We start from the raw sequence: 24,115 nt of genomic DNA, 5'->3' as shown, positions 1-24,115 counted from the left end.
GTGTCTAGTAGCAGAATATGAAATTTGATTACTTTCATTGATTCTATAAAAATGTACTCCCATACATTTAACATTCAACAAATGTTTATTATCTCAATATACCATTTACACAGTGCTAGGACTCTCTGGTCCATACTTATTTACTATAAATAATATATATACACACTTATACGATTATCCATTATATGTTTATACAAATTATGTAACTATAGTTTATCAATATTTTCATAAATTATAAATGTACATATGTATGTCATACAGAATTGATATTTTCTCCGGTGATTATCATCCATATAGTTCTATTTTAAAAGTACATAATCAAAATTGGATAAAATATGCAAGGGAGAAATATATAATTTTCTAAATACAAATATAATTCTTTAGAATTAAATATAATGTCATTGTAAGAATTGAGACATCATTAGTTTATGGAATAATCCAACTCCAAAGTGGAAAGTAAATAGAAGATAAAAATTATTTTAAAAAATCTAAACAGGAAAATAATGATTGGATGATGAGTATGTGGAGTTTATCTAACATGCTCCATGAAATTGCTGCAGCAGCCCCCACCTTGTTTGACCAACAGGCCTTCAGGGACCTTAAACTGGCACTAGCCCCCTAATGCAAGCGCTGTCCTAGAGAGAAGCAAAGGCTAAGTTTCTGACATGACTTTCACAATAGCCCTGTGATTAACAGTCCCTGGCCTCTCATAATCTTCCCTTTAAGTCCCTTTGGTAAGACCCTCATGTAACTTATCAAACTATGATCTTTTGATTTGAGTTGACCAATCTGGCATTAGCCTGGGAACCCCCAAGTACACTCCACCCATGGACCATAATAAAAACCTGTGCTCTAGCCCAGCCGGTGTGGCTCAGTGGTTGAGCATCGACCTATGAACCAGAAGATCACAGTTCAATTCCTGGTCAGGGCACATGCCCGGGTTGCAGGCTTGATCACCAGTGTGGGGCATGCAGGAGGCAGCCGATCTATGGTTATCTCTCCTCATTGATGTTTCTCTTTATCTCTCTCTCTCTCTCCCTTCATCTCTGAAATCAATAAAAAATATATTAAGAAAAAAAAACCACCTGTGCTCTATATCTATATATATAAAAGCCTAAGCGACTGAATGATGGAATGACTGGTTGATCAGTCACTATGATGTGCACTGACCACCAGGGGGCAGACACTCAACACAGGAGCTGCCCCCTGGTGGCCCATGCGCTCCTACAGTGGGAGCACCATTCAGCTGACCAATGGGCACCAGATGCAGGGCTCGCAGCTGCCGAGCACCGCTGTGGCGGCACGAGCCTCTCCTGACTGGGACTGACTGGGCGCGAGCCGGTGGCAGGTGCAGCAGGGCTGGGATGAGCGGGAGCCGCAGGCAGGAGTGGCAGGTGGTGTTGGACTGCCAGTTTTGGCCCAATCCTCGCAGGCCATGCTGAGGGACCCCGCTGGTGCATGAATCCGTGCACCAGGCCACTAGTGTATTCAATAGTATAAGTACATACCTTCTACTAATGTTTTACAAGTATATCATGTGATGCTGAATAACTTCCTTGATTGCCCTATCAACCATGTAGGAAATCTTCCTGAAAGAAGGATCAAACATATGCAAAAATTATTTATTTAAATAGAAATAATTCACAAGTTCTCTAATTAAGGCCAGGGGAAACTTGAAATTCAAAAAACAAATCAGGAACATAATACAGAATCTGAATATGAGCTAACTCTGCAGAATATGGCTGGTCAAAACAGATATCAAAAGCTCATTGTGGCCTTTAAGAAACCCAATTGAAAAAGGAACAGGAGGGGTGTCCTCTTTTACTTTGGGAATATAGTGTATTGTTTATGAAAAAATACAGGTTTTTCTCAGGAAGGTACATTTGTGTCTTAGGGCAGCTCATGAGAAAAGCATCTCCAGAGTACCCAGTTGGAAGAATAGAGTTGAAAATCTACTTTGACTATGACTCTTCCTATGACTCCAGCTACCATCTGTCTCTAGGAAAGCAGCACATACTGAACAGTGAGAAGCTCTTTTTAGCATCAGGATGAAGTCTGAGGTGCTCCATTTGACAGGGAGATTATATTGAGCCATGTGGAAAAAAAAAGATAATTTTGGAAGGATGGAGAGCCTAGATGGTGAAGCAATTTTTGTAAAAGCCTAGTCTAAAAGCTTTTCCCTTTTTTGGTAAAAGGAACTACTCTGTTAGGGAGAGTGGCAAACTCTAATCTCTAATTCCCACACATTCTTTCATTCATTTGAAATCTACATGGTGCTGCAATAAACAGCTTTATACCCAGACTAATTTTTGCATGTTTTTAGACTAGAAAAGTTACATAGGGCACTGGTTTCTCAGAGAAGAAATGCAGGAAAGGGGTACTTTATTCATCTTTCATAGATAATTTATTTTGCTTTCACTCTCCACGTCACCATGCTGAATCACCAGAGTCCATTATAGCAAAGCAAAGGCAAGAGCAGAAGAGATCAACTTTAATAATAGGCCTCCCATGTACAGGTGTCAGGGACAGGAATACAAATACAGAACTAGGTTTCTTAACTATTAGCAAGAAACCGCCATTTGGGAAAGAAAGCAAAGGGCTTATTATACTCTAGTCCATTCAGATATTGACATAAATATGGAAATTATTTTTAATTAATTGGAAGAACAAAAATTATGACTTTAAAATACACCATTCTTAGCTGTGTTATTTTTAGTAGCTCTATCATGAGAAGATGGCCTTGTATTTCTAGTTTAAATATTTGTATCTTATAATTCCATTTAGCCAAAATAAATGACTGCCTTTTATCAGACATAGACACATTTCAATATAAGAGTAACACTTTTCATATAAATTCTGTCATGACACTTATATTTTTAACATTTCTATATTTTAATTCTTTTAATTTCAAAAGGGGCATAAGAAAAAGTCCAGCAAGTTGTGTGAGGCAAATGAATGGTAGACCATAATGCGTTGTTATTTTTAAGTAGATAACTCCTCTTCTTCTTGCAACTCTAAAAAGTCATACTTATATACAATACCAAGCTATAAAATCATGTTCAATTGTTTGTTTCAAAGTGTTACCTATAATCTAGCAATCAGCACAAGTTGTAGAGGACTGCAGTCATACATTATGGATAACACACAACGAATAGCTTTCCGTTTATATGATCACCAAGATTTTAAAGTTATATTATTTCATTCACATCACGGGTTTATGAAAAAGAAAAAAGAACCATCGGCCATCATAATATTATAGTATAGATCCAAGTACTCGGCTCTGAATTCATTACCCAAAGATGGAATTGTTGAAATGCAGTTGTTAATGTTCCCAATGCTACTATCGCTCTGATATTTCATCTATCAGGGTAATGGGTCTGGAAAACCAAACCAATTATGAGGGTCGGATGGGCAATCAAAACCCCACTGGGAAGAATGCAGGATAGAAATTGCTTCCAACAAGTGTTTAAAATAGCAAAGGAGAAAGGACAGGTGCATGGAAGTCACAACCGAAAGATCAGATTTTCTAGCAAATAATGGAATGGCATCCAGTGACCAATAATACCATTAAATTAATTTCCACATAACAGTGGTTGACCAGGACTAGTCTGACCTATCTCGTATTTAACTAAAAATAAATATGAACAGAGGCAATATTTTATTTTTAAGAGTGGTATAGAAAATACTATTTTATTTCATGTTTTAATGATATTTTTATTGATTTCAGAGAGGAAGGGAGAGGGAGGGAGAGATAGAAACATCAATGATGAGGGAGAATCATTGATCGGCTGCCTCCTGCACACACCACACTGGGGATGGAGCCCGCAACCCTGGCATGTGCCCTGCCCAGGAATCAAACCATGACCTCCTGGATCATAGGTCAACACTCAACCACTGAGTCATGCTGGCCAGCAGAAATTATTATTTTAAGCACCAAACTTTCTGTGTATGCCTATGAAAGAAATACATGTTTCTTATATTTTTTGTTTGGGAGGGGGTAGCATACTGAAAAAGGCACCACACAGTCTATGCACGGCTCTGAGCATGCCACGTAATATCTCTGGGCTTCAGTTTCAAGCTGAAGGGCCTTGCAGTGATAGAATCTCATGATCCTAGGGCTGCTCTTCATGTGCTCTCATTGGCTACATGGTTTGGGAGGCCAGCTCACACGGCATGGATTGCCTAGAGGACTGCATCTGCTTCATGAGCATCCATGCCAGCCTTTCCAGAGGGCACACCACAACAAGACGGCATGGGAACGATGCATTTTCCCTCTCCCATTTGCACTGGACTCTTTCCAGAGTCCCCGGTTTTGCTCTTGTCTGCTATCGACACTAAATGCACTTGGGAGACACATGGCATTCTCCTGTAGGACAGAATGGCCCCAAGTATTGCGCATTCCTTGCTAAGCTAGAATTTTTCCCCAGTAATTCTTAGAGGTAAAAAATTATTGCACTGCAGAAGGGCCTATTTTCCTATTATTAAATTGATTTCTGTAAATTGTTATTCAACACTTAGTGAGAGTCCAACTGTGCACCAGGTGCCGTCAGAACACAGAGCCAGTGACATTCCCCTCCCAGGGACATAATTAGGATCAAAATTAGACAGGCAAGTCAAACCTGCACAAACACTGACCACTTTCCTCAACGCAGTGGTCATCTCTGAGATGAAGGAAGCCTTCAGGTGACGGTACGCAGGATCCCAGCTCCTGTCACTTTGTTACCAGGTCAAATTTATCTTGAATGCCGCTGCTTTTTTTAAAGAGGTCAGACGTCAAACAGAACTAATAATACTTTCTCTGGCCACATTCAAGATGTCTTTACCAATTCAAGAAAAGGAATATAGTGCTACACTCTAGCCTCATCTGCGTTAGTGCCTCTTTAACTGTGTTTGCAGTATTCACAAGGAAGCATTCTGTTTGGATAATTACTCATCTTCCTGAAGATCAGTAATTTGGCTCATGAACACTTCAGAAAATTACTCAAAATGTTGCAAGAAGAAAATTTTACATACTCAGACCTACAAGGTATAAATAAGTACTTTTTTCATCTTTTTTCTTCCAGAATATTTTAAGAAATTCTTCTAAGCAATTTGTGCTTTTAAGTTGTTTAGAAGAGTGCCTTTTTCGGTTAAAAAAAAAAGAAACAGCTATTTTATTTTCTTTACTTGATTATGCCATACACACATAAACATATAAATGTTATGACTTAAGATAAATTACATATATGCTAACATACTTATAGGTGATAAATATATCCAACATGCATAATAAATAAAATTACTAAGTGACATGTGTATACGGATATACTGTTAGCAATGCTTATTTAATAACACATGGGGTATTATTATTTACTTGTGCATTATTTTTATTCTTTCTAATTGTTGAAAACAATACAATAATAGCTCTAAAATTGTGAATTTTACATAATTTTATGCAAATATATACTGTTTATGTAATAGTTAATGTTTCAAAACTTGGTGATATCAGAAATAGACTATTATTATAAATCTTTTTAATCTTAAGCTGTCCAACTAGAACTTATCTATATATATAAAAGCCTAATAGGCTAAATGCCTGACCATTTGGTCCACCTCTCGACCAGTTGTTATAATGTGTACTGACCACCAGGGGGCAGACACTCTGACTGGTAGGTTAGCTTGCTGCTGGGGTCTGGCCAATCGGGAGTGGGCTAGACAGGCTGGACATGCCCTGGAGCCCTCCCACAGTCTCTCCCTGGCCAGCCAACCTCCCGTGGTCCCTCCCCACCTGGCTAGCCCTGATTAGCCCTAATGGGTACTGGGCGAGACAGCCCCAATAGGCCTTGATCTGGACTGGGAGAGATGGGCCAGACACACCCTGGAGCAAACCTCCCACGGTCCTTCTCTGACCTCTAAAAGATTTCTTCTAATTAATTTCCTTTCAATGTGCACAAATTTGTGCACCAGGCCTCTAGTGTTAATATAATTGATGGTAATCTATGGGGATAATTTTGAAATTTTCTACATTTATTTTTCAAAACATCTTTGCTTTTCTAAGAACCTTTAATAAATGGCTTATGTATGCATTTCATTTAAATGAAACCTTTTCAGCTTATTGAAAAACACCCACCTGCCTTTGCAGTCAGGGTTGCCTGGGCCCAACCCATAGTTCTGACACTTCATGACGATGTCATCATGTCCAGTTGCTTTTTTCTCTAGATGTCTCATCTATAAAATGGAAATAATAATGTGTCTCATAAAATCTCTGTGAAAAACTAATTGGGTGATGTGTATAATGGGCTTAACTCAGTGCATGGCACTTATTAAGTATTCAGAATTTACCAAATTGCTAATAAATGTGGATATTAGCACATTCCATGACTTTAGATATGATTCATACATTATAATATACTATAAAACATGAATATATTTAAGGGATATTTTCCTTCTTTATTTTTACCTCGTGACTTTTTTTCTCATTTAATTATAACCATCATGCTAAGAATTTAGTCACTATAGGCAATTATTCTACTTTTCTTCTCTATACGCATGTTGTAAGCACCATAATCAAGAAAGCTATTACATATGTTACAAACAAAACAGAAAAGGGAGTCTATTAGAAAGAACTGATAGAGTAATGCTTTCAGGACTATCTAACTGCATTGAACCTGACTCAAACTTCTATTTTCTCCCTTTGCATTGGTGCTTAAAAAATTGATAACAACTAATTACCAATTATTTATGGGATATCTATTTTGTTACAGACACATTTAGAAAAAAATATGAACTAGTTATTTGAGACTTTTAGCCAGTAAATTGTCAGCCTTCTATGATTTGGCTTGGTTTTGCACTTTTAAATCAGTTTTGGCATTAGTAGCTATAGTCACTTTGGTAATTAGAAATGGAATCTGAATTAAAAAGATAGGAATCTATTAATATATAATAATGGCACTGAACTCACCAATACATAAAACTGCTCTCAGAAATGATTAGAATATAATTTAACTTTTAAAAAATATCTTAACAGGCAATACTCTCGCATGCATTTAGGAAATAAATTATAGAATTACATTATGTAGTGATTACAAAATTGATCTTGCATTTTCCCATTTTAAGCATTCTGAAGCAGAAAAATTATTACTCTGGATTGGAGGCATAGTTTTGCTTTTGAAGCACAGTGAAATTGGCAGGCAATTTAATCTTTTCATTGACAATTTTTTAATTTGTAAATTTAGAGAGTCAGACTCATATGTTATATCTAAAATTTCTCCTCCCTTCTACTACTTAACTACAGAACCCAAATAATTATAATATAGAGAACAAAATTTTCAGTTTACCACTGTATATTTGGTTGTAAGTAGAAGGGAATTCAGGCATAAGAGGCTTATAAATTATAATTATTATGACTTTATATTTCTGTTAAACCTATCATATATGGTATTCCAGTGAATGGGGTTAGGACACGCACATTCAATTAGAGAACACTTTGGCCTTTCTAATATCGAATGAACTTAACTTTACTATAATTAGGTGTTACCATAACACTTTGGGAGATGCCACCTGTAATTTGAGGAAGATGTAGTTAAAGGTCAACTTTTCTGAACGTTGATTTTCTTTCTTATATGAACAATGAATTTTGAAGTTACATTTTAAGACCACTCTTTAGCAATTACCATTTGCTAATTTCAAAGTTCATTAGGTATAATTATTTTTTAAATAAGAACAATAGTAATAAGAGTACTCAAATATCAGGCTTGGAAGTTGCCATGGTCCTGGATCCTCCTTATGGCATTTGCCATCCCCATTCTGCAACTGGAATTAGCACCACTCAGTACAAGAGTCTTAAATACAACTGCTCTGTTTCAGAGATAAATTAAAGAACAGTTCTTCAGGAATTTTAAGACAATGCTGCTTTAACTCTGATGAATGAAATATGTCTACAATCATTTCAGAATGACCCTAACCCTTCAGCACAAATGCTAGAGCCACAATTTCTAAGTTCACACTTCTGGAAATTGATCTTGATGGCTATTCATTAGAGTTATTATGGAAACAGTTATTATGAAAACAATGGAGGAACGGAGCCTTAAACTAGTGTGGGATCCATGCAGGGGGCAATTACCATGGTAACAGACATGAGGTCATTATGAAACCTCAGAAAGCATGATTTGAAGCAGTGAGAAAGGGATAGATAGGGTCAATATCAAAGCAGGGACAGTATAAAATTGACATGTAAATATAATGTGCTGTAAGCAGTTGGGTAACCAAGATATAAAACCAAAAATGGAGTAGAGGAACCAAGAAAGACAATGAGATTTTAGTTGAGTCTGGAGAAATTCCATAAATCGATCAAAGGCCTTCATGCACGCCTCCATTGGGTTTATCTGAGTACATTTTTAAGCAGAAGAAGACACTGACATTTCTGTTGTTACTTGGTTGACTGCAAGTTAGTTTGAGAGACATTTCACCAGCTTTATTTAATATGTGGAAGAATATTAAGTATATTGAAACAGGGCTCATATCATTTAATGGTAAAGGCCATTGAAATAACAGCAATTTGTAGAAAAATGAATTACTCCAAATGATGATTAAAATGAACTGTTCCTTTTGGTTTGATCCTGAATGTGGGTTTCAATAATAAGGAAACAAGTAACTTAAGCAGCATTTATCTTCATTTTCCTCTTTAAATATCAGCCCTCTATTGTTTTTACTTTTTCATATGCAGCCAACAAATATTTATTGAATTTTGTCATTCTCCCTGTGCTGTGTTCTAGGCACTGGAAACAGAGCAGTGAACAAAATTAACTAATTTTTATGCTTTTTATTCACAAAATGCTTTTGATGAGTCCTCTGGAAACCAAACTAAGTTTTCACTCTCCATGGTGTGTGTGTGTGTGTGTGTGTATTTCTGTGAACTATTCCCTGAACAACTTACCAGTTGAAGTAACATAAAGTGGTAAAATTATTTTAGCACTTGGACATATAACAGTTTGCTGAGTGTTATATGGAGTCTGGACCTTGATGTTTTGTAAGCAGCCATTCCAGAAGACCACCGGCAATTTCTGCACGTTTATGCTTGGGTCAGACATGTTTTCATTCTTGGAGGGGTTCCCTAGATGAGTCCATTTCAATATGGACATATAAGTCATGTATGTACACCTGTTTTTATACTGGGGTATTTCTCACCTAATAAAGTCATCTTTGTGTTTCTGCCTAAAATTTTAAAGACATTATTTTGAACCATAAATTGAATGTATGATTAGCAAGTGTAGGCCTTTCTAGAACTACAATGTTTGTCTCTTTCTATTTTAGTGAGGTTAGACTGTACTGGATTTAAAATAGCACTTGGTTCTTAAGGCTTGCCTTCCCTATGTGTGTCCCAAACCATGGCATTCTCAAAATTTCATTTATATGGAAACTGAGAAACATTTTAGTCAGGTCAGTAGGACTGCGCAGACTGATCTCAGATTGTTCTGCTCACCGATTTATACCTAAATAAAGACATTTTATGTAAAGAACATGGAGTCCCCTTGGGGTTGTACTCCCATGTATTTTTCTCTTTGGGGTAAGGTCCATGATATAACTTAAATTGAGGAAACAAACTTTTCTTTAATAATTATTGCCCTTTTTTGGACCAAAAGTTGTTGCACCACACTCTATGTAGGGTCAATTTCACTTTGTATGATGCGGATAGTACCTTTACCAATATTTCTGAATAGAAGATGGGGCAAGCTTTGGTTTTAGAAAGCAAACAAATTGCATCTTTTGGGGGGATCCAGGTAGTTTCCTAGACTCAGCCTGGGAAAGACAGATATATTAGAGCAGGATTTCTCAACCTGACATTTTAGATAATCATTGTGGAGGATAATCTCATGCATTGGGAGATGCTTAATAGCATCCTTGGTCTTTCCCCACTGGATGCCAGTACCTCCATCCCCCCAATCATAACAATAAAAGTGTCTTCAGAGATTGTTAAGTGTTTCTTGGGGGGACAAAATAGTCCTCATTTATGAAGGACTATGTTAGAGAAATTCTTCTTAGGAGGGTAATTAATACCTAAAATATTCATGGCACTAGGAAAGAGAATCTATTAAAGGGAGAAGTGGCCAATAGTCTAGAATGGATTTATTTTTAAGACTTTAATTTTTATAGCAGTTTTAGGTTGACAACAAAAATGAAAGGAAAGTAGAAAGATGTCCCAAATACTCCCTGCCCTCAGACATGCATAACTTCCTTCATTATAAACATCACTCACCAGAATGGTACTTTTTTTTAAAATCAAGGATGAACCTACATCCACACATCATAATCATCCCAAGTTTATATTTCACCTGAGGGTTCACTCACTCTTGGTGTAAATTCAATGGGTTTGGACAAATATATAAAAACATAGATCCACTATTATAATAGCATACAGATTATTTTCACTGCCTTGAAACTCATCTGTGCTCTGCCTGTTCATCTCCCTCCCTTTTCTCTCTGACAACCACTGATCATTTTTATCCTCTCCATAGTTTTGCCTTTTCTAGGCTGTCATATTATTGGAACCATAGAGTATGTATCTTCCATATATTGTCTTCTTTCACTTAGTGTTATACATTCAATTTCTTGCAGGTCTTTTCATGGCTTGATAGCTCATTTCTGTTTAGTGCTGGATAATACCACTGTCTGAATGTACCATATTCACCTACTGTAGGACATCTTGGTTGCTTCCAAGTTTTGGCAATTACACATAAAGCTGCTATAAACATCTGTGTGCAAGTTTTTATGTGACTGTAAATTTTCAACTCCTTTGGGTAAATACCAAGGAACACGATTGCTGGATCTCATGGTAAGAGTATGTTTAGTTTTGTAAGAAACTGCCAAAGTGGCTGCCCTTTGGTATCTGTTTTTCGAAGCTGTGTTTCCCTTTTTGCTTTGTTGTGCCTATGTTATTCTCAAGCATTCAATATGCTTTTTTAAACACTTCTACTTGAGCCCTGAGGAAGTAAGACAGGTGTCTGTGTTTTAGGCTTCAAGTGAACAGCTATAGAAAGAAGGATACAGCCTTGGGTAGCCATTTATAAAATGGCAATAAGTAACCTCCAGGGAGTAGAGCAGAGATGGAGTTGAGATGCAAAACAAGTACTAGGTCTCATGTGTGAAACATGCCAGCATTCCTCAGGCATCCCCAGATATCCCTAGAGCAGATGCATTGCCATATTGAGCCTACTTCATTTGTGCGGAGGTAGTGTGGAAATAAAGTGGAAAGTTTGATGCTCATGAACTAGACAATTAAGAATATCCAGTCACTGACAATTAGAGTTTTTCAACATCTTATCTTAGTAAGTATAATGAGAATGTCTGAATTCCAGAGCAGAAGAATAAGGTTAAAATGATATAAAATATTAAGAAGTCTTTTAATACATCTTACATTTAACAAATATGAATATACACATACTTCTACAATCTAATAATGCAATTGAAGACGATTAAAGGAAGAAACCACTGAGTAGAAACTCGGAAAATTCACACACACAAAATCTCTCTATATAAAATGCTGAGTGACCAACCGACCGTCTGTCCAACCGCCTGACTGGTACATATGACGTGCACTGACAATTTAAAAATAAACGTTGACTTGCACATATTTTACCTGCCCCCATTTTCAGACATGGTCAGTTATATGTTGCTTCCTCTCAAGTTTGAAGAACCTGTAACATTAAAGTTGTAAATACTTCATCACAAGGGAAATTAGTCAAGCACTCTAAAAGTGATTTTACTCTTCATGTGGTGTACAGGGAGATATTAGAATAAGTTTAATCAATTTACCAGTTATTGTTTTTATCAATATTGTTTTTATCTCATGTTTTTGTTGTTTTTATATTATTCCTTTTGTTGTTATATCATGTTGTTTATTTTTAATAAACATATATTATTTTCATATACATTTTACTAATTTTCTTTCATTGGGCACTTCTATTATAGAGAAAGGGCAAATAGAAATATTAAAATATTTCATATTTTAATTTTATAGTACTATATTATATATACTATGTTGACATGTACTTTTTTGTAGTAACATAATTACCACACGAATCTTTCTTCTAATTAATTTCCTTTCAATTTGCACAAATCCATGCACCAGGTCACTAGTATAAAATAAAAATAAATAGGCAATGCTAATGTGAGTGGAGTGTTTTAGGTCTTCCTGATCAGAGAGTAAGCTATACATTTTGGAAAACAATTTAATCAATATGAATTCAGTACCTACAAATGGCCATATTTTTAACCAAGTTACATTTAAAATCTAGCAGCCTAGGTATGTAATCTAGAATATGTCAAAACTCTGTGGACAAAGATATTCACATTGTAGTATTATTCATAATAATAAAAATTACAGAGAAACATTTAATGTCTTAGTGCAGAATACTGGTGTGTATTAGGATCACATATAATCAAGTGAAGTCATTAAATTTATATTTGCAAACATTAATTACAATGTAAAATATTACTAGTAATTTCCAATATAAAATGTGGTAAAATATGCCAAATAGCATTATCTGAAGCCCTATTAAGAAATATGTATATATATATGAAAGATTGGATAAAATGTGACAAAATGATTAAGGATAGTCTCGGTCTGGTTGACAGAGTATGGACATTTATAATTTTGTCTTATTAACAGAATGCAGAAATTTGAAATAATAAGCATTAATTTATAATAAGATATATACAGACATTTATGTTTAGTTTAGTTTAGTTTAATTTCTCTAGTCTACTACTTTTCACAAAGACTAGCTTTACATGTAAATTTCTTCCAGGATAATAGGTGTTGGGATCCTTGTTTTTAAAAAGGTTATCGAATCCAATAACAGCTATTAAGTACATGTTTATTTAAGTGTAAAATCTAATGATTAAAAATGGTTACAGGGAAAATGTGTTATTCTCCTTAAAATGAATGAGGGTCATCTCATGTAAATGTAAACTGTAAGCATTTTTTAACCTAAATAATTCACATTAAAATGGAATAATGTGTGCATTTGAATAATGTGTATTGGCTGATTACTAGGTAGAAATATTAATGGCTTGTGGATATGGAGTAAGGAATCTCATTGCTACCAGTGGCTTGCCTATCACTAGTAGAATTGCATATCTCATTTGAAAATTAACAGAAACATAATTCCATTAAGTAAAGAACCCAATGATCTTACGCAATAAGAGATTTTCAAGTTTAATTATCAATTATATTTCCTGCAAAAATCACTTAGTTAACGTTCTTTTTCCTCTCAGACCTTCACCTGGATGGGATCACTTTCCAGACATGAAGGGTTTGCTGTCAGCTAGCGTGTAATAGCTGCCCTCCATTTGATAGGATTTGTGCAGGCATCACCTTGGTCAATACTCCCCATGGACAAAAATATGTGTTCTGAGTGCTGTGATCAATATTTGGGGAACCAGCACTTCACAACATGATCCTTGTCATATCAAATATCATTGCCAGCCACTGCTCGATTCCCTTTTCCCGACTTGCCTTATCCCAAATATATTCTTAAAGCTGTGTCAATCATGTTTTGTCAATGTGCTTAAGGTCTGTTACATTTTTCTGCTGTCCATCATTATCTTTGCCAGGGATGTCCTGGTGAAGAAAAATATAATACCCCTCAGAGTTAAGAAAATATTATTCTGGGAAGTGGCAAATTATAGGCAGTTATTGCATAATTTCAGAGCGAAGTGAGCACTTATTTGCCCAGAGGGAACATGAAGTAGCCATGAAGGAAAATGACCCCATGTATCTTGAAAGAAATTAAAATGTAAGAATCGGTGACAATTAGGGTGGCTTGGTAGCATAAATCTCTCTCCTTTGTGTCTCAATTTCAAATGGAATGGCTGAGAAAGTAAAGCATTTTCACAGGAATGTGTTAAATCTAAATTTACCACTAAAGTAGCTACTGTCAGATGCTCACAAAGAGCCTGGTAAAACATCCAACGTGTCACTGTATCAAGAAAGTTGAAATTATTTTCAAAAACATGATCATTAGGAAGACTGGCATTAATGGAAGAGGAGGGGCAGTTAGCAGGGTCACCAATTTGGGCAGGTTATAGGCTATCTACGTGTACACGCAGTGGCTATTTTTCTTCTTTTGTAGTAATAAAGAAGTCAAAACAGGACATTTTCTAGACAAGTAAATGCATAGGTATAATGGTTTGTGACATTTTGAAAATGTAAATGAACACACAGAATGTCCCCTTTCCTAATAGTATAATCTTAACACACATGAATTCTGTCAACAGGGAGACCAAACAAAATTAAGGCCAGAATTACACACACAGAAATAATGTGTAAATCCTACCCACAGCACACCATTCGTGCCTAGGATCTATGTGTGGATTGCATACCTGCATGCTTTCTGCAAGAAGAGAGTGTATATGGAAGAGGCAGAATCTCTCTGAGAAGATCATTTCCACACATAAGGCACCTTATCATTTTCTATCTCCCTGCTACTCCTTCATGTTCATTTTATTGATTCTTTAAAACAAATTTTATCTGCTTTCATTTATGCATGCATGCAGGCCAGTTGGTATTTCCCACTACTCAGCTTTTCATAGATTCCTGAGTTCTGTTCAACTTTCTCTTATTCTTATAAAGCTCCAAATCAGCCTGGGAACCCTTCCTCAGGTAGTTAAAGACTATGATCATTTGGCTTAAATGTAAATGATGAGGCACGTACAGAAGGGGCGTTGCATCCCTAGACCGTTGCCATTCCGCACAGTGGATGAGGCTCAGTCAAATTCGCAGACTTGGCACGCTTGGTGATAGTGCTGACTGCACAACGGGGCCCATGTCTTTGCATGGGGAGGGTGACAGTGGGCTGAGGTGATTTTTCTACATGTTGTCTTCACACCTTCAATCTGTTTCAAAGTGGAATCAATCAAGGCAAAGATCAGGCTGTATATCACTTCCTCAGTGGGGGTAGAGGGGCGGGGGGAGGGTGTGCTTTGGAGGGAGCCCTGGAGAGGCACTTCTACCATTGGCCAAGAAGCTGTTCAGGTAAGTGTGGGACCTGCCACCCTTTGAGTATGTGCTGCCTGCTATCGCCTGCTATTGAGACCTCACGGAAACATCACTTCAGGCTAACTGTGGAGAAAACCGATGAGAGCCCCTAACATAATCTTCCTGTGGGTTACAAATGTGCAACCAAGCCTTAGACCTGGAGATGGAGACAACCATTCTGGGTCTTCTTGCCCGCGCATGTCTGGACTTACATTTGGAGAGGTTGTAAATAGCTTCTGTAGCATACTGTGGTCCTAGACCTCGTTTCCGACTCCATCCAGCCTGTATGCACGCTTTACGTTCTGTGTTCTTCAGATTAGACTTCTCTGGGTTCCCCACACAAGCTGTGTGCCTTCACACCCGGGGCTTTGCTTAAGCTCCTCTCTGTCACGCCCACATCTCTAATTCCTTCCCTTTCTTCAGAGCTTCCTCCTGCCTTTCTCAATTCCCCATTCAGAAACAACCCCCTCCTCTATGCCACAATGGCGATCTGTTTTCACTCTTTTATGACAATTTGTATAACTTGGTTTATATAGTCAAGTTTTGCATTTATGCCTGATCTCTTCAATAAGACTATTAACAAATTGAGGGTAGGATCAATTGGTGCATCAATTTGCATATTCCTGAGGACCAATGCTTTGTTTGTTCACTGTTTCCACACACACAGGTGCATAAAGTCTCTCTCTCTCTCTCTCTCTCATACAGTTTATACACCCTCTTATAATGCAAAGCTTTACTTAGAAATTTCATTAATGTCTGATGGATCATTGCTACCCTCTCTCCCCCCTCCATCCTACCCTAATAATTTGACTTCCAACCATAAAGAGGACAATGATATTATCAAGATTACCTGGAGTGTGGTGTGTGTAGTGTGTGTAGTGCATGTCAGGCACTTGGCCACTCATGGTGCCCCATTGAAAAATTGCAGGTTTTGTGGTGAAGGGGAAACTTGGCACAGCAGGTAGTGTCCTTTTAACTTTCTCCCCTGTCTTTAGGGGTGTGTGTGTGTGTGTGTGTGTGTGTGTGTGTGTGTGTAGCATTTCTTGATTCTCTAGAGAAATCAAGAACTGGTGAGAGTAAAGGCATCATTTGCCCTTCATACCTATGTGTGCCGTGTCCACCTTTTCCTGCAAAGAGCTGACTGTGTGCTTGCTTAAGCGCAGTTACTGCTTCCCAGGATGAGGAAAAGGGGTGGGGAGGGAGCCTTAGCAAAAGAACTTCCTAAATATACTGTCCTAACCATACCCCTAGACAATCAAGGGGGGAGAGGAGGTTTTCAAGCCCTGGACGCTAAGAGGGTCATTGGTTAGCGGAGATCAGCCAAGGTGTACGTTGAGAGCTGCCTTTGCCCTCCACTCTTCGCAATACCCCCAAACCAGGACGCCATGTGAGTGAATAGATGTGCAAAGAAGACTGGATTCTGCCTGGGGAGCGCGCATCGCAGGGAATATATCCCCTACCCACATCAGCTTCTTTCTCCTCTTACCCCTTGCCCTCCCTGGGCCATGGGGTCTCCATTTCAGTGTCCAATCAGGTGTGTGAGTGTGTGGGGGAGGAGTACTGGATTCTAAACTCCTACTATATTCCCATCCCTCCCGACTTCCGTGTCCCCATGGATAGGGAAACGACCAGGGGCCTCGCTGGGGCTGGGGTGAGGCAGTTAAGTGCTGAAAGGACCAAAACAAAGGCGCAGAGGCAAGGACCCCATTGTCAGTTCCAGCCTGTTGCCAAGTCAGGCCGGCTGGCAGGGGCCCTGGGGACAGGGATGCGGCCTCTCGCTAGCTCTCGCCACAGGTCTGACATCAAACTGACAAGCCTTTCCCTACCTTTCCTGGAAGAAGAATGATGTGCCAGCCTCGGGGCAAGGACAGTGAGCTCTGGGCGATTGCCAGGGGTTTATCACTTCCATTCCCACGCGCGCAGGTGTGTGTGTGTGTGTACGAGGGGGGGGGTGTCCTGGGGAAGGACCCCCGCGCAACTCCTGTCTGTCCCTTCCCAGACCCTCCCACGTGGCCAGTACTGGGCGCTGGGCACCGAGGGCAGATCCCGCTGAGCATGGCTCCGGGAGACTTCGGACTCCTCCGGGGACTCAGGTACCATGGACAGCGACTTCCACGCAGCCCCTCCGACACCCGGCCCCCTCCGACACCCGGCCCCCTCCGCAGTCTCCCTCCCCGAAGGCACCTGCTCCGACAGTGGGGCGCACGCATAGAAAACACCGTGCACCCCTTTCGGCCTGCCCTTCGAGCCCCAGGAGAAAGGCGGTGTAGACACTAGCGGGCAGCTGCTTCCTCTGCGGCGTCAGAATGGCCAGCTTGGGGCAGGGGCAGCCTGCTGTAGGTTTGGGCGAGCTGGAGGGTCCGGAGAGACAGAGAATCCCCGCCCCCCCCCCTCCCCCACGCGCTCGGAGGGGTGAGAGCTGCAGAATACACCGCCCGCCCCCAGAGCCCCTGCGTCCCGGCGCGCCTTCCGCATCAGCACCAACTCCAGCCACCTGCGTCCGCGAACCGGCCAGAGCTCCAGGTCGCCTCCCCTCCCTCCCCTCCTCGGCCCAGGGGCTCCCGGCCACGTGCGGATGGCCGGCGTGCTCCCCGCCGCCCGATCGCCGCGGCCGCTCTAGCCGGAGGCCTCGGGAACCGAACCCGCCTCTCCGAGCTCCACTGCGGACGAATCCGGGGCCCGCGCGCCGCGAAAGCGGCCGGTGTGCGGCGCGGAGGGATCCGCCTCGGCCGCGCCTCCCTCCCCGCCCCTCCCCGCGCCCCCGCCCCCGCCGCCCTCCCCGCCCGGCTCTGCTGCCGCCGCGGCGGCCGCTGCTGCTGCTGGTGCTGGTGCTGCTGCTGCCGCTGCTCCCGCCGCCGCCTGGATATAGTGCGGCGCGGAGCGGAGCCGGCAGGCACTTGGCGAGGAGGAGCGCGCGGGCTGCGGGCGGCTGGGGCACCCGGGAGCGGCGGCGGCTCTCGCGGAGGCGGCCGTGGCGGCGGAAGGGTCTCTCTCCAGGGCTGGACCGAAGAACTTTGCAAGTGTCCGCCGGTGGCACGTCCTGAACATGAGCCTCCTGCTCCCCTTCTACCTGCTCGGGTTGCTTGTCAGTCGCGGGCAAGGTAGGAGTGCGGTGCTTTATGGCATTGACTTTCCCTCCCCCTTCCACCCAACCCGGGGAGGCAGGAGAAGATGGAAAGGAAAGAACTAAAGTTCTAGTGGTGTGTGGTGGTTGCGGTGATGTTCGCGGCTGCGAACAATTGCATCTGTCTCTTAAAGAAGAGGGAATGCAGATTTGGAGATGGGCATCCGAGAGCAGGAGATTGAGACAAACTGCCTATTTTTTCCCCCCCTCTCTCTCCCCACCTTGGGATCTTGGCTTTCTCGGGTTTCATTGTCAAAAATTGGATGAGTCTGTTGGTGTGTGTGAACAGGTAAATATCTGAGATTGCGGAAGGAAAGGGAACGAGGTTGTTTTACAGAAGCAGTGAAAACTATCAGAATGAAACTCGTTTGGGAAATATGTGTTCTGTGCAAGAAATGCAATTCTTAGACACCCCCCTCCCCTTTCCCAAGACCCCAATTCCTGACTGTGAAGTGGACGATGATGCCTTATTTCTGCTGGAAACTAAGAGATGAGAGAGGGGCCATGGATGTTGTGTAAGAAAAGCAAATGGATAAAACTAGGGATATGTTGCAGTCATTCATTTTAACCCTCCCCACCCCCTGTTAATACATCGAGGCTGGAGATTTTGGTAACATCAGATTGCTATTATACCTGAAGGGATTTTTTTTAAGCTTGTGGAGAACTGGTGGGAGCTTTTATTTCTTAAGAAGAAGAAAAAAAAAATGAATAGCATACTAGAGTAACCTGAGAGATAATTTGTGGAAGCTACCTCTGCTTTTCTGAATAGAGGTAGATGTGAATTTATTTTGCTTTTTTAAGGTAGTTCACAGTCACACAAAACATATTTATAATAAATGGAGGCATTTTCAACTATACAGACAAGTTTGGACATTTAATTGGGGACACAAAATGCTAAATTATGCATTGGTGGAAGTCTTTGGGAAAAAAAAGAAAACAACGGTGATTTGGGGGATGCTTGAAAATTGCAGTGAATGTTATATTATTAGTGTAGCATGAAATTCTTTTTTGAGGAAAAACAAATTACAAGACAAGTTAAAATATCTCCACTATATTCAATTCTAAGCATTTTTTAGCCTCTTCTGCGTTGGTCATATGGTCCAGCAGGGGGTGGTAGAACTCCATTTTAATCCTAGAAATGGTTCTTTCTGCTCTTCTACACTCGCTGGTCCTTCTATCATTCTTCAGCAAGGTTTGACATTTTGGATATGAAACCTTCCTTTCTCTGCCCTTCTCCTCCCTAAAGCTATCGTGTTAGTGGTTGATGAAACACGAACGGATGCAGATTTTATGTTCAGAATGCAAACACTGGATGTTGCTGTAGTTTGTAAAGTGTCTTGGTAAGATGCTGCTCATTTTCCCTTAATAATACAGAGTATGGAAATTTTCAGTCATAGCAAAATTGCAGATATATCCATCTGAAGATCATATTAGCCCAATTGATTCATTCAGACACTATTAAGGGGGGGGGGGGAAATCAACATATACTTTCTAGCCTGTACCTATGCTGCTTTAATATTGGGAGAGCTGCTGGTTGTGTTTAACCGTTCATTTATAATATAGACAAGCATTTCTGAATACTAAGAAGCAGTCCCTGAAAATTGTAGTTAAAATACCACTGCAATTAACCAAGTGTAGATGGTGTAGTAGAGCAAGATGGGGGCATACTAAGAAGCAAGTTTATGCAGGCTTACGATTTCATTGTCACTGATGTGGAGAAGAAAAAAAATGTCTCAGTTGTGGAGTCTGTGAGTTTACCAATGTAGACATCAAGTGTGTTGGAATTTGGGGAATACGAGGGAAATCTAGGAATGTTTAACTAGCACCCACAGACACATACTCTGAGCCTGGATGGGTAACATATATCTGAAATCGTGATTCCCATAATTTATAATTCAGAATGCAGGGTCATTATAAAGAGGAGCTCTACGAGCGAAGCCTGCCGGAAGGGGAGCCCCTATTCACTGTAATAAAACAGGGGGTGAGGACAGCATCGTTCTACAGATCTCTCCATCTAGTGCAATTTAAAAATGCATGACACTCATAGAGGCAGAGATGCACACCCGAGAGCCCTCGCTTTTGTGAAACGGAAGCAGGTAGTACTTCTGTGTCCTGTGTCCTAATGAAGTCAGAGATGTTTAGAAACAGCAAGCCTGATCCGGGAGTCCAATCCCTCTCTCTGCTAGGGTTTTGTTCTCCAATTAAGGATGTAGCAGCAAGAATCAGACACACCACTGGGAGCAGTTTTTTTAAAAAATGAACCTAGTGGAACTCATAATTTTGTTTGTTCTTTTATAAGGGGGGCCGTGGAAAAGCCACCAGCGCCTGATCCCTGGGCTTGCCTTAGAAATACCCAAGTCCTGGCTTGCTGATTTATGTTTCCAACAATACACTGGCAGGGGATTTTATGAAGCATGATTGAAGCTATTGCTTTGGAAAGTGGTGTGCTGTTCGACTGGGGAAAGGCAACAATGATGTATTCCCTTTTAAGAAGTCAAAACGTTTTGAACGGCAGCAGCTGAATAGGAGAAAATGACAGAAATGAAAAACGGACTAACTTAAGTGGATGCCAATACTATAATTAGCTAACACGGCCTAATAGTTCTATTTCTAACTTTCAACACAATGTTATTATTGTTCTACTGTAGCAGGAGCCTTTTCTATTGTAGCAGAAATGCCTCTTTAAAAGCCTGCCATTTCCACCGCAAGATTAATATCTAATGAAGTAAGGTTGGGATTCATTGTCAAGTCTGAATTTAATTGTCAATGGGAAGGAGGTTCTATAATTCTAACTTCTGCAATTACGTTTTCTTTGTATTCAAAACTTGGCCACATCCTCTGTCATCATAAATCTCAAGTGATAACTTGAGTCTGGGGTCACAGTGCATTTGCTGTTTGGATCTATGTCAATTTAGATTCCCAAACTGTAGTATAAATGTGTTGTATTCCTGAAGCCTTTTTAATTTCTAAAATAAGTTCCTTCTTTAAAAAAAAAAAGGACCCAAGTATGATTAAGGTCTATCACTGGATGTTCACATATACAAAATAGAAGCATTGTTGTATGAAAATATAAGGTAAAAACAGAGCTATCCATCCTTCTTACAGTCCAGTTCAACCATACATCGAATACTTACCTAAGTCAAAATCAGGGGAACAGGGGGATGAATTGCCCAGTTAATGGCTTACGTGTACAGGCATCTGCTTTTATTTACTCTTTATAGTGAAGTGCTTTATGGTGAAGTCATCATTCATTAGCAAAGTGTACCTTCAAAGAAAAAAGCATAGGTGTGTGGATATCTACCAGCGTCAGGTCTACAGGAAGGTCTCCACAGACCTATCTTCTGTGAAGGGTGTTACCATCCTTCTTCTATCTTCCCTGGTCTAATTCTCTGAGGTAAACCTCCTTGTGCTAGGTGCCTACTGAATCAACTCCATATTCATTTGCACTTAGAGAAGATAGGCTATGCAAATTGATGTCATTATTATCAGTGAATAACCCAGAAGGTTTCCGTCCATGTTTTATGTCAAAGGAGTTAAGCAGAGCAGTTGGTCACTTCAGTGATTTTGGAGTCCAGAGAGCAAGAAGGGAAGTTGGTGGGTCCTTGGTGTCCAATGAGTCTTTTCAGTGACCCAGGGGCTAATGTTCTCCCAGAGGTAATGTCCTATCAGACAGCAATTAGTGGAACAAAAGAACCTCATTCAGTACAAGAAGAAAGTCAAACTTCATATAATTTCGTAAAAAAAACCCAAAAAAACAAAACAAAACAAAAAAACAAAAAAAGACGTTCCTTCAAACATAGAACTAGTTTATATTGGGACTGAGAAGGGACCTGGCAGAGATTGAGGCTGGTAACCAAGCTGAAGAGTGTAATTTGTTTTTGTCTGTTTCTTTGTGAAGGAGCAATGCAGAGGGAAACAGGGTTGTCAATCTGAAGGTCCTGGAACTACTAGTCCTGCTGCTTTCTCTGGCTTTTGACATTTGGAAAATGATTTTAATTTATCTGTTTTCAGGGTCATCTCTCATAGCAGTGAACTTTCAAGAGCGTGAAGAAAGTGCTCGATAAGTGGTAGAGCGAGTCTGAATTGCTTTTGTTATTTGGGTCCAAAATAAAATTAATCCTCTGGGTGTTGGTGCATGCAAAATTAATTTAATAACTTTAATATACTTGTAAAAGGAAAATCATTGTTTTTCAAGTTTTATTGACCTAGATTCTAAATTCCTTGTGCTCTTTATACTATCCCAATTATGTTGAAGACAGGCCTACTTAAAAGATTATAAATTAGTTTTAATTTTCCAAATTATCTGATATGAGAGCACTTTAAGATACAACCAGTGCTTTTATGCTTTTATTAAATGTAATATCCCTGAGCTTCATTGAGCCAAGCTATCTTTAATTGTTCAGCAAATAAAAGTGCTTTCTATGGAATTCTTTAAAATATTTTAATAACTTTTAACTATTTACAATTATAATAATAGTGCAGATACCAAATAGCTATCAGTGTACTTTCCGGTGTCACGTATTCATTTGTATAGCTATCAATAGTTAAGAGAGATGATGGGGAATTTTGAGAGTAGTTATGAGCATACCAATCAACAAATGGGAGTTTGAAGAATTTCAGGTCAATTGATCAAAATTATCTTGGCTGCATTTTGTTATTAACACTAGTAGGGAAAGGGAAAGAACATTGTATCTGAAATCAGAAGACCTAGACCACTAAGAGTCTCTTGACTTTGAAGAAGCCACTTAAATTCTCAGAACAATTATTTGCTTGTTTGAAAGTCTGATATAAATATATCTCCCCTGGTTGGTCTTGCTGTACTGCCTTGAGGAGCAATTGTGATCATAGATATGTGTAGACATCTTATAAAATGTCAACCCCACTTTGCCAGACACTATTTATATTTTTGGTGTAATATGTATACAGATAAATCTGCCTGTGGTTTAAAAATATCTCCCTTACTCACTTTTAAAAAATCATTATAAACTAATCTGTGATTAGAAAAAAAACCTTGATAGGGTAGAGATAATCTAATGTATTGATAATGGATGATCATCCATTATTTTCTCATTCATCAAATACTTTTTAAATATCTGTGGTGTCTCACACACCTTATTAGGCAGCATTCCTAGAAATGGTTGTATTGGTTGTGTGATGAACAACTCTAGGGGGTGCCACTCATGCTCATGGTGATAGAATGCATAATTATTGTCACAGTTTTCCGTCAGGTGGCAGTAAAGGGTCTTGAAGAAGGGGTTTCTTTTTGTATCTTGAGTCCCATCTATGGGCCAACAACCAATAGTCTTAGGATGGGTATACAATTCGTACTATCGACTTACTAAAGGTCAAATAGAAAAGTAAAAGGCATTATAATAACTAGAGCTTTGGTCTTGAAATTCTTAATTCAGGTCTCCAACACCAAACTTTTCAGTTGGTTAAAAAAGGTAATCTAACATTACTTCAGCTCAAAGTAATGATAATAGCCCTAACTGGTTTGGCTCAGTGGATAGAGCTTCGACCTGTGGACTAAAGGTTTGATTCTGGTCAAGGGCATGTACCTTGGTTTCGGGCACATCCCCAGTAGGGAGTGTGCAGGAGGCAGCTGATCGATGTTTCTCTCTCATCAATGTTTCTAACTCTCTATCCCTCTCCCTTCCTCTCTGTAAAAAATCAATAAAATATATTAAAAAAACAACAAAACAAAGTAATAATAATACTTAAATTCCGTGCTTTTTTTCAGTTAATTAACAAATTATTCAGCCCTTAAAATAAATATAATGCCATCATCTTATAACTGTACCCACCACTTGTTCAAAGTGCTTCTAACCACCTTATAACTAATGATCATCAAGTATCCAAGGGACTATTAACTTTATTTTATGAATGAAAACATTGGGTTATAGAGGAATTATTTGATTTGTGTGTATCAGTTATAGTTAGTAGTTATCTGCAATTGGGATTAAATTTTCTCATTTCTA

At 39.5% G+C, this 24,115-nt stretch overlaps 1 protein-coding gene across 2 annotated transcripts in view; it reads left to right on the top strand.

The window, feature by feature from the left end:
* Positions 1–17,804: 17,804 nt before the first annotated feature.
* The window catches only part of NCAM2 (neural cell adhesion molecule 2), a 421,570-nt gene continuing 415,259 nt past the window's right edge, over positions 17,805–24,115 (top strand). For both annotated transcript variants that reach the window (XM_059686798.1, XM_059686799.1), the window contains exon 1: positions 17,805–18,114. In XM_059686798.1, coding sequence (XP_059542781.1) covers positions 18,060–18,114 — 55 coding nt within the window. In that variant the 5' untranslated portion in view covers positions 17,805–18,059. The remainder of the gene's footprint in view (positions 18,115–24,115) is intronic.

This window comes from Myotis daubentonii, chromosome 3 (assembly GCF_963259705.1).
Source record: "Myotis daubentonii chromosome 3, mMyoDau2.1, whole genome shotgun sequence".
NCBI lineage: Eukaryota > Metazoa > Chordata > Mammalia > Chiroptera > Vespertilionidae > Myotis > Myotis daubentonii.
Note: the sequence above shows the minus strand (reverse complement) of the source record. Positions and strands in the feature narration are given on the sequence as shown.